This window comes from Echinops telfairi, unplaced genomic scaffold (genome assembly GCF_000313985.2).
Source record: "Echinops telfairi isolate 266 unplaced genomic scaffold, ASM31398v2 ScPeMD7_60;HRSCAF=208, whole genome shotgun sequence".
Lineage (NCBI taxonomy): Eukaryota > Metazoa > Chordata > Mammalia > Afrosoricida > Tenrecidae > Echinops > Echinops telfairi.
The window spans coordinates 44,630,556-44,645,095 of NW_022103958.1; the positions used below are offsets into that span (position 1 = coordinate 44,630,556).

At 35.4% G+C, this 14,540-nt stretch overlaps 2 protein-coding genes across 2 annotated transcripts; both read left to right on the forward strand.

Annotated features, from left to right (window-relative positions):
* Positions 1-2,015: 2,015 nt before the first annotated feature.
* LOC101645378 (olfactory receptor 502-like) lies at positions 2,016-3,000 on the forward strand. Its single transcript, XM_030885823.1, has one exon. The coding sequence runs from the start codon at positions 2,053-2,055 to the stop codon at positions 2,998-3,000; it is 948 nt and encodes a 315-aa protein (XP_030741683.1). The 5' UTR covers positions 2,016-2,052.
* An 8,386-nt stretch (positions 3,001-11,386) lies between these two features.
* LOC101645707 (olfactory receptor 502-like) lies at positions 11,387-12,337 on the forward strand. Its single transcript, XM_030885832.1, has one exon. It carries the CDS (start codon positions 11,393-11,395, stop codon positions 12,335-12,337), a length of 945 nt encoding a protein of 314 aa, XP_030741692.1. The 5' UTR covers positions 11,387-11,392.
* The last annotated feature ends 2,203 nt before the right edge of the window (positions 12,338-14,540 follow it).

Below are 14,540 nucleotides of genomic sequence, written 5' to 3' on the forward strand. Positions count from 1 at the left end.
CTTGTACTATTTCCATTAATTTTCATTATTTTTTAGCCAGATTGGACCATTTTTTTTTTTCTGTTTTAGATTCTGCTTAACATTTTAGCCATCTTGTTAATGCATATCTCCCATTTCTATAATACAGCCTAATCATCAACCTCAATGATTGCTTAATATTTTGTTAAATATATGCATTAGAATTTATTTGTTATTTTAGTTAAATAATTCAATCATATCAAGAAGAGTTATACAATTATTACCAAAATCAATTTCAGAACATTTTTTCTTGGGCTCATTGTTATTAGCTCCCCAATTCCCTTGACCCCCTGCCATATCCCCAAGAAATCATTAATCCAGTTAAGTGTTTTCAAAGATTTATCTATCCTGGATTTCATATTCAGAAAAACATACCCCCAAAAAAACCCCACTAACAATGACAAAGTAAAACAAAGAAAAACCTTTATCAAAAATAATGTAGAAATATTTTTAAACTAGAGTAAATTTAAAGTAGGTCAAAAGAGAAGTCAAATGATATGGTACGAGATTTTACTCTGACTACTTCTATAACAATTCACTTTCCAATGCATTCTGCATAATAACAAGACTATTCACCTCCCTCAACTACGGTTAGAAGGAATTCACCAGAGACCCAATCTATGGATGGACCCTGCAAATGGATTTGGGACTTCCACTGTGATCCATACCCTTCTGCAAACCAGGTGCTTTCTATTTAAGTTCTGATATCATTCCCTCCTTCAGATATGGATTTTATTATTTATAATCCTTGGATCACACAGGCTGGTAAGCTTCTTCCCTGTTGACTTAGTAGATGCCTCACTTATATGACTGCTTGTTTGAAAACAAGACTTTAAGACTTAGACACTATTCTTTCTTATAGCTGGGCACCATCTAGTTTCTTCACCACACTTTGCTATAGCACCCATATCTTCATTGATCTCTTCATGAGGTTGAGCATAAAGCAGGGATACATCACAAAAACGAATTGTCCTTAGAACTTACCTTTTTTTTCCCCTTATGTTTTGCTCTGTTGAACTTTCCTGTTCTGATATTACTATCCCTGCAGGTTAATGTTTCAGACTACTTCATGAAAAACTATGCTCATAATAAATATTAAAAATATTGATCAAATTTCTAACAGCTGACTGTTCTTGACTAATTTGAAATTATATTATGGTATTAATATCAAGAACAATTATTTTCTTTAAAAAGACTTAACATAATGAATCTATTGAATTGTATGATAAGTGAATTATATGTCAATAAAACTAATAAATAAAAATGAAAAAGACTTTGTTTAACTGATAAGACTTTGTGAACTATTTAATATGAGTTCTCTTTTATCTATACTTATCAAAAACCTGAAAGATTAACCTCTCATTAATCAATTTATAAGTGTACTCAACTTCATCAAAATCATTATCTGACCTCATTTATAAGATGGCTACTAGAGAAATGGTCTAGATTCAAATCCAAGATTCATATCCTGATTATACCACTTTCTATGTAACTTTTGGTAAATGACTTAAACTTTCTAGGTTCATTAGTTCCTTATCTATAAAATGGAAATAATAAAATACTACTATTATTTCACAGAAATTATATTCATTCTATGCACACATGCATAATGCTTAGTGTTATATTTGTTAACGAGTATTAAGCAAACGTTAAATATAAGGCTAATATACCTACAAGACATTTTCCTACTTGCACAGGCATTATGCTTTTTAATTTTTACATTTAAAGACATGAATGTATTTTCGGAAAAACAAATAATATAAAAAATATATTATTTGAAGCATTTTATTCAACGTTTCTAATAAAGTAATTTTAAAATATAGATGAGTCATAATTTTACATAAACATAACTTGGGGGTATTAAGTAAACATTAAATTTATTAAATGCAATTTGCTGGTTTGAATATAAAAATATTAAATTATAATGCCCATGTATATATGAATGAATATTAAATCATGAAATTAATAACTTATAACTTATTTATGGCATTTTTCATCACAGGTGCTTTTTGAACCAGCTACATACATTGTCTCATGGATTTCCTGGTGGATAAAAACTACACGTCAGTGACAGGGTTCATTTTATTGGGATTAACAGATAATTCAATCCTTCAGGTCATCCTCTTCATGGTCTTCCTATTCATCTACCTGGTGACTGTCTTTGGCAATCTTAGTACAATCATTCTCATAAGAATCTCTTCTCAACTCCACCATCCTATGTATTTCTTCCTGAGCCAGTTAGCACTGGCAGACATAGGCTGTACATCCTCTGTCACACCAAATATGCTTGCAAACTTTCTAGTAGAAAGACATACAATCTCCTATCTTGGGTGTACCATCCAACTTGGCATAGCTGTTTTCTTTGGGACATTTGAATGCTTTCTTCTTGCTGTCATGGCCTTTGATCGCTTTGTAGCAATCTGCAACCCACTGCTTTATTCAACCAAAATGTCCACACAAGTTTGTGTCCAGTTATCCTCTGTGGCTTACATAGGTGCTTTTCTCAATGCATCCTGCTTTACGATTTCAGTCCTTTGTTTATTCTTTTGTGGACCAAATAGGATCAATCACTTTTTCTGCGATTTTGCTCCTTTGGTGGAACTTTCCTGTTCTGATGTCACTGTACCTGCAGTGGTGCCCTCATTTTCTGCAGGCTCCATCATTGTGGTCACAGTGTTTGTCATTGCTGTCTCCTATGTCTACATCCTCATCACCATCCTGAAGATGCGCTCCACTGAGGGCCGCCACAAGGCCTTCTCTACCTGCACCTCCCACCTTACTGCAGTCACTCTATACTATGGGACCATTACATTCATTTATGTGATGCCCAAGTCCAGCTACTCCTCTGACCAGAACAAGGTGGTGTCTGTGTTCTACACGGTGGTGATCCCCATGTTGAACCCTCTCATCTACAGTCTCAGGAATAATGAGATTAAAGGCGCTCTCAAGAGAGAGCTTGGTAGGAAAATATTTTCTAAATGAAACCTGTTGGGTTGATACAATCACATAAAATTAAAATAATATCCAAATAAACTTATTACCTATGTTTAAAATAATCTGTATGTCATTAGCCAACATAGAAATTAATAGTAAATGTAGTGTGGATTTTCAGATAGTAAATAAGAGACCAACAGTAATGAAATGAAATTTATAATTAAGAAACATATTGATTACATACAAAAATTCTTAATCTGCTGAAAACAGTGGTGGTGTTTTATTCATGTATTATTTTTATGAAAGCATTTCTATATCATAAGTCAAGGTTATTGAATCTTGAAACCCTTAACCCAAAGCCCAAATCGACTGCATCAAGCCAATTCCAATTCATAGCAGCACTGTATACAGTTTCTTAGGCTGTAAATCTTTATGAAAACAGATAGCCTCGTGACTGTCCTCCTGAAAATGCTAAATTAACTTCTACATGCTTCTTACTCTCTGCATTTCCTGTATAAAATGGGATGGTTTATTTGCTATGCCTGGCCTGGAAGATTTTTTTCTATCTACTTGTTTATTATTTTGTAACTGTCACTGGATACTATGCCTTTCTATTTCCAATTACTTGTAGGACATTTTGAGTTAACATTTACTTACCTTTTTGGTATTTAGCCCACTGAATATTTATGCTTTCATGTTGCTATAATAAATTTAACTATTTGAAACTGTACAAATTCTCTTGGGCCTGAAAAAAAACTGCTGGCTTTCTTGTATCAATTATGCTTAAGTTAAATGAACAGGGGATATAGAGGAAATATGAAGCAAATAAATCTAAAAGTTTCTTTATTGAAGGATATTAATTATATATTTTAATGAATTGAATTGAGTGTTTCCCGAAATGTGTGTTGGAATCTGACCCCTACCAATAATAATCTATTATAAAATGACCACATTCAATAATGTAATGCACTCTAGTCAATCAATTAATCAATTAGTTGATGTTTTGTAGTATAAAGTAGGACCTAAACCCAATCACCTGAATGACAGAAAAAGAATTGCACACACAGACAGGCACAGACCCAAGTGGAGAACACGGACATCATACAAAGACTGCTGATGAGACAAGGAGCTAAGGGATGCCTATGACAAGCTTTTTCTTATGATGTAATGCATTTCTTGTATGCCTTTATTAGATGAACATTTACTTCATTTACAAAATAATCTTACACTTGCTCAAAGAGGACCAGGAAATTAACATAACAATAATCAATAACAGGAGTTTTTCCAGAATATATGTTCTTTTTTAAAAATCGTTTTATTAGGGGCTCATACAAATCTTATCACAATCCACACATACATAAATTGTATAAAGCACATTTGTACATTCATTGCCCTCATTATTCTCAAAACATTTGCTCTCCACTTGAGCCCCTGGCATCAGGTCCTCATTTTTGAATATATCCTTAAAGAGAACAGTAGATTTGGTTTCTACAGTCAGAGCAATTAGACTGATTAAAAAGATTAATAATTTATAAAAGGAGCCATTATGATTCTTATATTTTATATATGTTATACCACTTAATTTGCTTTTGTAACCATATTCTTAAGGTATTAATTTCAAAAACTATAGTGCTTTAAAATAGCCATTTATTTGCTCTTACTTATGATGAAAATTATCTAAACTGTGTTAAAAGCATGACCATCTTTAAGGAGAGAATTACCATGGCCAAGACTGTGATAGGAACTTTTAGTGTCCAGAACTGAAAGCAGATTTCTGTTCTTTAAAACCACCCACTGTGGTGCTTCTGCTACAGCATCACTAAGTAACTAAGAGAGAGATACTGACGTATCTAAAAAATAGTTTAAGGATGGGGTACTAGACTATTGTATTCTTTATGAGTCATTTAAAATAAATACATGCATTTTTAATAGACATAGATATGAATAAAATAACTTGAATAACTAACTCTAGCTATTTTGTGAATGGGCAACCATGCATATATGGGAAAGTCTTACGGGTAAGTCCATAAGAACAACTATTACGGTGGTGAAATGGAGAGTGGATTTGAAAGCAATATAAGATGTAAGATCAACAAAAGTTGATCACTAGCTAGAGCAGTGGATCTCAACCTTCCTAATTCCGTGACTGTTCAATACAATTCATGTTGTGGTGATACCCTACCATAAAATTATTTTTGTTGCTACTTCATAACTGTAATTTTCCTACAGTTATGAATCAGGCAACCCCTATGAAAGGGTAGTTCGACCCGCAAAGGGGTCGTGACCCACAGGCTGAGAACCACTGAGCTAAAGCATGAGAGGAAATTAGGGTTCCATGTATTGGTTTGATGCTCAAGCCCAGACAGTAGACCTAGCCACTTTCAGGGAATTTGGCAAGCCATTTAGATATTGTTAATAATTGTATAAACATATAAGTATGTACAAGTAGTCAATAATGACTAAGTGGTCATTATTGAGACATTTACTTCAAAAGGTGACTGGATGACAACAAAAATTAAAAGTAAACATTCTACACTCCGACCGACCTGAATTTGATACCTGGATCAAATTTTACTAATTGAGTACCCTTGAGTGAGAAGATTAAACTCCTAAGCCTCAGGTCTCTAATTCATAAGATGAGAATAATAGTAATATGTATCATACCAAAGAATTGTAAAAATTAAATGAGCTTGGCAAGGAGTAAGTACTGGATGCTAGTCGGTTTGTATCACCAATGATAAATGCTAGTATCACCAAGGTAGGAGGCATGAGATAGGACTTTATAAATTTAGGAAATTCTATTGAGTCTTTAGGTTGAACATACCTACTCTATCCTCATTCCCTGAGTCATATAAACTATAAAGTAGTAGGCATTCCTTTGAAGCATGTAGTATGAGTGATTAAAATTTATCAAGAAGACATTTAAAACTTTTTTTACTTCATAGCTCTCTAAGAATCAAATTTTCAAGATATTAATTTTATAACTTTTTCTAGAAGAAATATGTGTAAGTCTTAAAAATCCAACTTTACATGGTATTTCACCTCCTATTCCCCAAGATACCACATGGAGATTCTTATATCTACCGCTACCAAACTCCACCCATTCTTGTTGAGTCAATTAAAACACAAAGTGATCCTATAAGACAGAATAAGAAGGGGGAAAAAACACAGTATAAAAACTGCCCCAGAGTTTCCTAAGCTATAATCTTTATGGAAGCAGACTGCCACATTTTTCCCTGTCGTGGCTGATGGGTTTCAACCAACAACCTCTCAGTAAGCAGTTAAGTACTTAAATACTGCGCTACCAAGGTTTCCATATCACTACAAATATTTTTTAAATGAACTAATGCCAACTGAATGATGCTAAGTTTATATCGTTTTTAAAAATCATTTTATTGGGGACTCACAGTTCTTATCACAATCCATACATCCATCCATTGTATCAAGCACATTTGTACATATGTTGCTATCATCATTTTCAAAACATTTTCTTTCTACTTGAGCCCTTGGTATCAGCTCACTTCCTCCCTCTCTCACCCTCCTTCCCTCATGATCCCTTGATAATTTATAATTTATTTTTCATGTCTTATACTGACCGCTGTCTCCCTTCACCCGCTTTTCTGTTGTCCATCTCCCTGGGAGGGGGTTATAGTTGATCATTGCGATCGATTCCCCTTTTCTTCCCCTCCCTTCCTCTTACCCTCCTGGTATCATCGCTATTCTTATTACTGGTCCTGGTGGGGGGGCGGGGGTTAACTGTCCTGGATTCCCTGTGCTGTGAGCCCTTATCTATACCAGTGTACATGCTCGGATCTAGCCGTATTTGTAAGGTAGAATTAGGGTCATGATAGTGGGGAGGGAATTAAAAAACTAGAGGAAACTTTTATGTTTTCTCAGTGCTACACTGCACTGACTGGCTTGTCTCTTCCTTATAACCCTTCTGTAAGGGATGTCCAATTGTCTACAGATGGACTTTGGTTCTCCACTCCGCCCTCCCTTGAGTTTGCATTTTTACATATGAAATGTAGTCTTTAACCTAAAATATCAAACATGAACAGAGACTCAACATTTAGTTAGAAGATAATCTAACATACTCCCAATAATTATGTGATGAAAGTATACCAACATCTACCAAACCCAGTCAAACCCAACTCCCTGCCATGGAGGCAATGCCAGCTCATAGCTACCCTACGAAACAGGCTAAGACTATGGGAGGAGAAACCCGTCTTTCTCCCGGGGAGCAGCAGGTGGCTTCACTGCTGATCGCTGATCGTGCAGCCAGCAGCCCAATGTTTAACCACTATGCCATCAGGGCTCCTCACAATGTCCACAGTGAATCAGAACAAAATGTGCTCAGAAAAACTGACAAACACACAAATCCCCAAACCAAACCCACAGATATGAAGTCAATTCCAAGTCAGAGCAACTCTATATAGATCGGGGACTATAAATCTTTATATCTGCTCATCTTTCTCCCACTTGTACAAGAGGGATTCAAAAATTTTGAGGAAAAATAAAATGAAGAGATAGTGGGATTTTTACACAAACATTTTTAAGCTCCTTCGTGGGTCACTGAAGAATTGATAGAACCTTAAAAACGAGTTGTGTCTGTGTGATTTGAGTTGCTCAGGCTTCACTAGGGGATGTAATAATGATCTTTGGTGCTTTTTAATTCACACTTGAATCTTTAGAGTCTATAGAGATTTACTCCCAAAGGAAAAAAATAATAGATCGTATGGCTGCTATATAAACATGACTTTCCATTTAGTACTGAAAGATGAATAATTATTTCCAGAGGTAAGATTTTTTTGTCTTTTGTGAATGAATCTGATGTACTGATACTCATTTGTCACTTTAGAACACACAGATCTCTTAATATTGTGTCTGTACTCCCAACCCGTAGTTAAGTGACAGGCAGACGTAATAGAGCAGTCAAGTAGCAAATCACTTTTGCTGAATTGACTAAGTTCCCACCAATAGGTTGGTGTGAAAATATGAGCATGACTCAAATGACCACAATTCCTATATGGCACCCCTCATGATGAAAAACACTGGACTTTTAAAACTATCTAAACATCGCACTCATGAGCCCTGGTGGTGCTGTTGGGTAACCATGTCGTGAGTAACAGCAAACCCGGTGGTTCAGGGGAAAGACGAAGCTATCTGCCCCGTAAGGATTTACAGCCATGGAAACCCTACACAGATGCTATCCGTTGGAATCGAATGGATGGGTTTGGCTTGGTTTATATTTTTTTACACAAAGCACTAGACCATCAGACTAATGAAGGCACCAACTTTCAAATACATTGGGAATTTACTATTTAAAGTTATCTTTTCAGAAAGATTGACTGTTAAATGGGTCTGAATAGAAGTCCCTGTGGTGCAGTATTAATATTAAGCATTAGGCTGCTAACCACAAGGTCAGCAGTTCGAAACCACCAGCTGCTACACAGAACAAAGAAGAAGCTTTCTACTGCTATAAAGAATTAGTCTTGAAAACCCACGAGGGGCAGCTCTACCGTGTCCTATATGGTCACCACTATGAATTAGAATTGACTAACTGACTTGATGGCAGTGACTACACACACACACACACACACACACACACACGAATGCTTAGGGACACAAAGGCCAGAATGAAAAGCTAAAAAATGAGTAGATGATGACCAACTGGTTGGGTGATTCTAGGTAAACTTTCTAACTCAGCTATAAATCATGTCAAACAGAATAGGATTTCACTCTATGGAGCTTCGACTAGAAAACGTTGGTACTGTAGATAATAGTTTCAATTATTTAAATGAATGTACTTGATTGTATCCTGAATATTAATTCTACAGTGTTTTTGCACAGTTTTTAGATTGATATTTGAAAGTACTTGTTAAAACAATAAATTATAATTCTTAAAAATATTTCATCAATTTACTCCATTCCTACCTTCATATTTTTTGTTGTATTCCTTATTAAGAACTATTACTTTTCTCATTTTGAACAATGTTTTCTCTTTTTAAAAAAAGTTATAAGCCTGTGAACTATGTAACTAACTTGAGTTGTCAAAAAACTCGGGCCCCTACGTGATGCAAACATTAGTGCTCAACTACTGATTGATAGACTTCCACACAGATCCCAGCTAAGAAAACATTGTGGAGCTGAGTTCTGCTCTTTAACATCGAATGTTGCTATGAGTCCAACTTCACAGCAATAGGTTTGTTTTCTGCTGGGCTTTTTGTTTGTTTTTATTTGTTAGTTACAAAGATGTGTACTTGACTTTATTATAAGTATTATTTAATTTCAATTACTGGCTGGATGCAAACTGTCTGGGGTTCATGTCCTGATGCCACCAATTGTTATGTAATAATGTTAGGTAATTTATTAATTTTTTTCAGCTGTCTGACTCCCAAATGAAAATAATAAGCAGATGTAATATTATTTTCTAGAAATTAAAACAGAACTGTATTTAGAAACTCTTCATATAGGGAAGAAAAAGGAATATGTTGCTTGAAGCAAGTTATCTGATGTTTCTAATAAAAGCACTTGATCTGTACAAGAAATACAGATGGACTAATTACTGCACATAAACGTAAAAACTCTGGGTCTCATATAATTAATTCAATATAGGTATTAATGAAAATAAAACCCCGAAATTCCTTAACTTCGCTAATGTAATTTTTCATCACAGCTCCTTTTGGTACCAGTGACTTTGTACCATCAATCGAATCAATTCCCTAGTAGATGGGAACCAAAACATCATCAGTGTCCAATAATTCTCTGTCATTTAAACAGGTGCTTTCCTCATACTTGTTCTATTATTTGTTTTTATTTTTCATTCTACTTTAGTCAGATTGGATCAATCTCTTTTTTTCTGGATTTTCTCCTTCAATTGAACTTTCCTGTTCTGATGTTAATTAATATTCCTGCAGATTGATGTTTCGTGCTACTTAATAAAACAATAATATGCTAATTAATAATATTTTAATACATGTATAATAGCCAACTCTATTTCTCCCTAATTTGAAATTCATTTATGGTATTAATATTAGTATCAAGAACAATTAGATTTCTCCTTTATAATAATGTTTTTTATTAACTGATAGATTTTATAAACTATATAACTAACTCAGGATCTCTCTCTTGTACATTAACTATCAGATAGCTAAAAGGCTAATCACTCATCAACCAATGTCCAAGTATACTCAACTTCATCAAAATAATTATTTAATTTCATTTATAATATAATTACTAAAGTGCTAGACTGCATTCACACTCCAGTGTCTATATCCTGATTATAACACTTCCTATGAAACCTTAGGTAAGTGATTTAACCTTTCCAGTATCCATAGTTTCTTTATATACAATGGGAATAATTTATAAAATGAGAATAATGAAATACTTTAGTATTATTGCATGGATAGTAGAACTACACACCCACTTCATGCTTCTCATATATTTACAATTTAGTAAGCATTAAATAAACAATAGCTATTAGGCTAATTTATATTACATAGTCCCATATTAGATGTATGTATGGATTCTGATGAGTTGTTTGAGCCCCCAACAAAATGATTTTTAAAAAAGAACATAATACCAAGCATACTGTCCTATTGGGGGTCTATATAAGTAATGTTAAGTGTTTTTCCCAATGGCAGATTGCCCCAGCTGGCTTATCCACCAACAAAAATGAAATCACTTTCTTTGACACACACATGTCCCCATAGCTCTGGACTTGAATTTCTGTTAAGGTTCATTGAGCACCCTTGTAGACTTTGTCGATTTGGGGTAACCATGGAACAATGTTATATGACAGGAACTGATTGGTCTTCTACCTCTACCTGCAACATGAGAAACTGACCCCAGCTGAAGATAGGCTTGCTCTAAGGAAGAGTTTTCTAAGACGTACCAAAAAGGGGTAATATACGCATCATGAGAATTAGGTGGGCACATCACTTCATTGCTTGGGAGACCAGATTAGAAAATTACATTACCGGAGGACAGATGCTTGCCTTTGTCTTGGCATTTACCCTTACAGTAGTAGTCTCATACAATATTTGTCCTTTTGTGATCAAATAACTTTGCACAGCATAATAGTTTCCAAGTCCAACCATGTCATGAAGTATTTTGAGGTTTCATCCCTGTTTTTGAGGGATACATAATTGAATGGATTTTTGTAAAAGGTAAAAACAAGAAGAAAATAACATTATTTGAAGCAGGTTATCAGATGTTTCTAGTAAAAGTAATTTTAAAATATAGTTGGACTCAATATTGCACATAAATACTTTTCTTAAGGGCTTAACGTAAATATTACATTTAAAAAAAATCTGATTGCTTGAATAAAAATTTGTTTATTATGACTTCGACATATATATTAACAAAAATGAAACTCATAACTTATTTATTGCACTTTTTCATCACAGGTGCTTTTAATACCATCTGCATACATTATCTCATGGATTCTCTGGTGGATAAAAACCACACTGAAATGACTGGGTTTATTTTATTGGGTTTAACAGATAATTCAATCCTTCAGGTCATCCTCTTCATGGTCTTCCTATTCATCTACCTGGTGACTGTGTTTGGCAATCTCAGCACAATCATTCTTATCCGAATCTCTTCTCAACTCCATCATCCTATGTATTTTTTCCTGAGCCACTTGGCTTTTGCTGATATAGGCTGTTCATCCTCTGTCACACCCAACATGCTCATCAACTTCTTGACAGAGAAACATACAATCTCCTACCTTGGATGTGCCATCCAGCTTGCCTCAGTTGTTTTCTTTGGGACAGCTGAGTGCTTCCTTCTGGCTGCCATGGCCTATGATCGCTTTGTAGCCATCTGCAACCCACTGCTTTATTCAACCAAAATGTCCACACAAGTTTGTGTCCAATTATTCTCTGTGGCTTATGTAGGTGGTCTTCTCAATGCATCCTGCTTTACGATTTCTTTCTTTTGTATATTCTTCTGTGGACCAAATAGGGTCAATCACTTTTTCTGCGATTTTGCTCCTTTGGTGGAACTTTCCTGTTCTGATGTCACTGTACCTGCAGTGGTGCCCTCATTTTCTGCAGGCTCCATCATTGTGGTCACAGTGTTTGTCATTGCTGTCTCCTATGTCTACATCCTCATCACCATCCTGAAGATGCGCTCCACTGAGGGCCGCCACAAGGCCTTCTCTACCTGCACCTCGCACCTTACTGCAGTCACTCTGTTCTATGGAACCATTACCTTCATTTATGTGATGCCCAAGTCCAGCTACTCCTCTGACCAGAACAAGGTGGTGTCTGTATTCTACATGGTGGTGATCCCCATGCTGAATCCTCTCATCTACAGTCTCAGAAATAATGAGATTAAGGGGGCTCTCAAGAGAGAGCTTGGTAGAAAACTATTTTTTTGATAAAAGCTTTTATTCTGTAGGGTTTGATCTAATAACATACAATAAATATGTCATAAAAGAAAATTTAGTTCTTGTGGTTAAGATATATCTGCACATTATCTGGTGTGGGACTGTCTTAAATATGTAACTGACTTTTCAAATATCAAATAGTAAATCAGAGACCATAGTACGTGGCCTTTAATGACTTTACAGTTAAGAAACAAATACCTTCATGTGAAAAAAATCTTAATATGCTGTAAATGCTTTTGAAAAAAAAAGATAACATTTTCCCAACATATTTGTATTAAAAACATCAAAGTTATTGCATTCCCAAACCATTAAGATTGTGTTCATTTTCAGCAGGAGCTTTCCCTGACATGAGCCTGACAACATTAGTTATGCCTTGACTGAGTACATTATGAGAGTAAATAGCAAAATGGAACCAGATAATAAAATTGCTAGATAGGTTATAAGAGATAACTTCCTCTGTGGGAATCAACAGTACACTCAAACTCTATAGTTACTGAGTGAACCAAATTCTTGGATTAACTTGTTTTAAGTCAGGCCATAGTCTAATCAGAAGCTTCCAGGGGACTGGACTGTTCTCAATATGCTTCTACATGTTGATGATTCTCTTATTTATTTCTGTTTCCTTGTCTCCTTTTTAGTGTTTTAGGCCATGCACAAATTGTCAAAACTAATCTCCCATCACCCGCAACCTGTTCTTCCCCAATAGTCTATATCCCAGTAAGAAGGCTGATCATCCAGACCAATTATGTTTTTAATTCTCATTTTAACAGAGGATGTAACAGAGATACAGAAAGGCTGGCTAAATGTCTGGGCACTGAGGCACAATAGGGAGATTATCTCCTTCCAATGAGAAGCAATGAGAGTATTTTCTACTTTCACTGGGAAAGTGTTCACAAGGCAGGTGCGAAAAGGGACTGGGTATCCAATGACATCAGTCTTTAACAAATTGGTGTGAATCAGTGCTCCACTTGTGCAAGCGTGGTGATAAGAAGACCCAACAGGAAGCTGAACATACTCATTTGGCCCTCACACTACACCCGAGCATGGGGATGACTGTTAAAAATATTGAGGATGGTTGCACAATATGGTGAGAATTAATGTCACTGAATTGTACACTTAAATATGGTTAAAATTTAAAATATTTGGTCATATATATTTTGCCACAAAAAAATTTTTTAAAGGAGACTCAATAGTAACAAAAATTCTTAAAATACAGTATTGAAAAGGTCCAGAACACAATTTGAAAAACCACTGGTTATACCAAGAACCAGAAATCTCACAACTTGAATGAGAATAGACAATAGACACCAATAACAATATTAATCATATGTTGAAATTATCTGTCAAGGATTTTAAAGCAGCATAAAATTTTTCAACAATTATTCATTAATTTTCTTGGAATAAATGAAATACAAAAAGAAATGTTGTTGTTAATTGCTGCTAAAGAGTTGTTGGAGTAAAACTTGCTTAACATCATGAAAGAAGAAAAGATATGCACTCAAGCGAAGAATCCCAAGGGCAGCTTAGGAAAAACAAAATACTAGCTACAAAGAGTACCTATAAGATTAAACTGGCTTCACAGCAGAAATTAGGCAAGTAAGAAGAAAATGAGATGGCATATATAAAACTCTGAAAGAAAAAAAAATTGCCAACCAAGAATCATATATCTAGAAAAATTGCCCCTCAAAAATATATATATATATACAGTAAAATTAGGACATTTATACATAAACAGAAATTAAAGGAATTTGGGAAACCAGGCCAATCCACAGGGCACTAACCCACCCAAGGGGAGGGTATTGTTTATATCTCCACAGGGAAAAAGGGCCCAGACTTCAACCCAGTGCTCCAAGATGTTAATGCAACATGCCAGCGTGGAGTAGGGAACCAGTGGAGAGGTCTGGGGTACTGGCCCCAATCACAAATACTAAGTGGACACAGGCCCCTCCCCCCAGAAGAATTTACTTCAAAAGACGGCATTGAATCTGCAACTCTGGGAGACGGACATATCTGAGTGGAGCACACGGGAGCAGATGAAGGGGGAGGAGGAAAGAGTGGAGCACATCCTGGCCCACCAGGCCTTGAGGATGATGTTCCCTCTCAGAGCAGCCAGTTCACAGAGAGGACCACATGGCCAGCCCCACTATGAGACATGATGCCCCTCACTGACCCATAACCCTATAGGGGACAACAC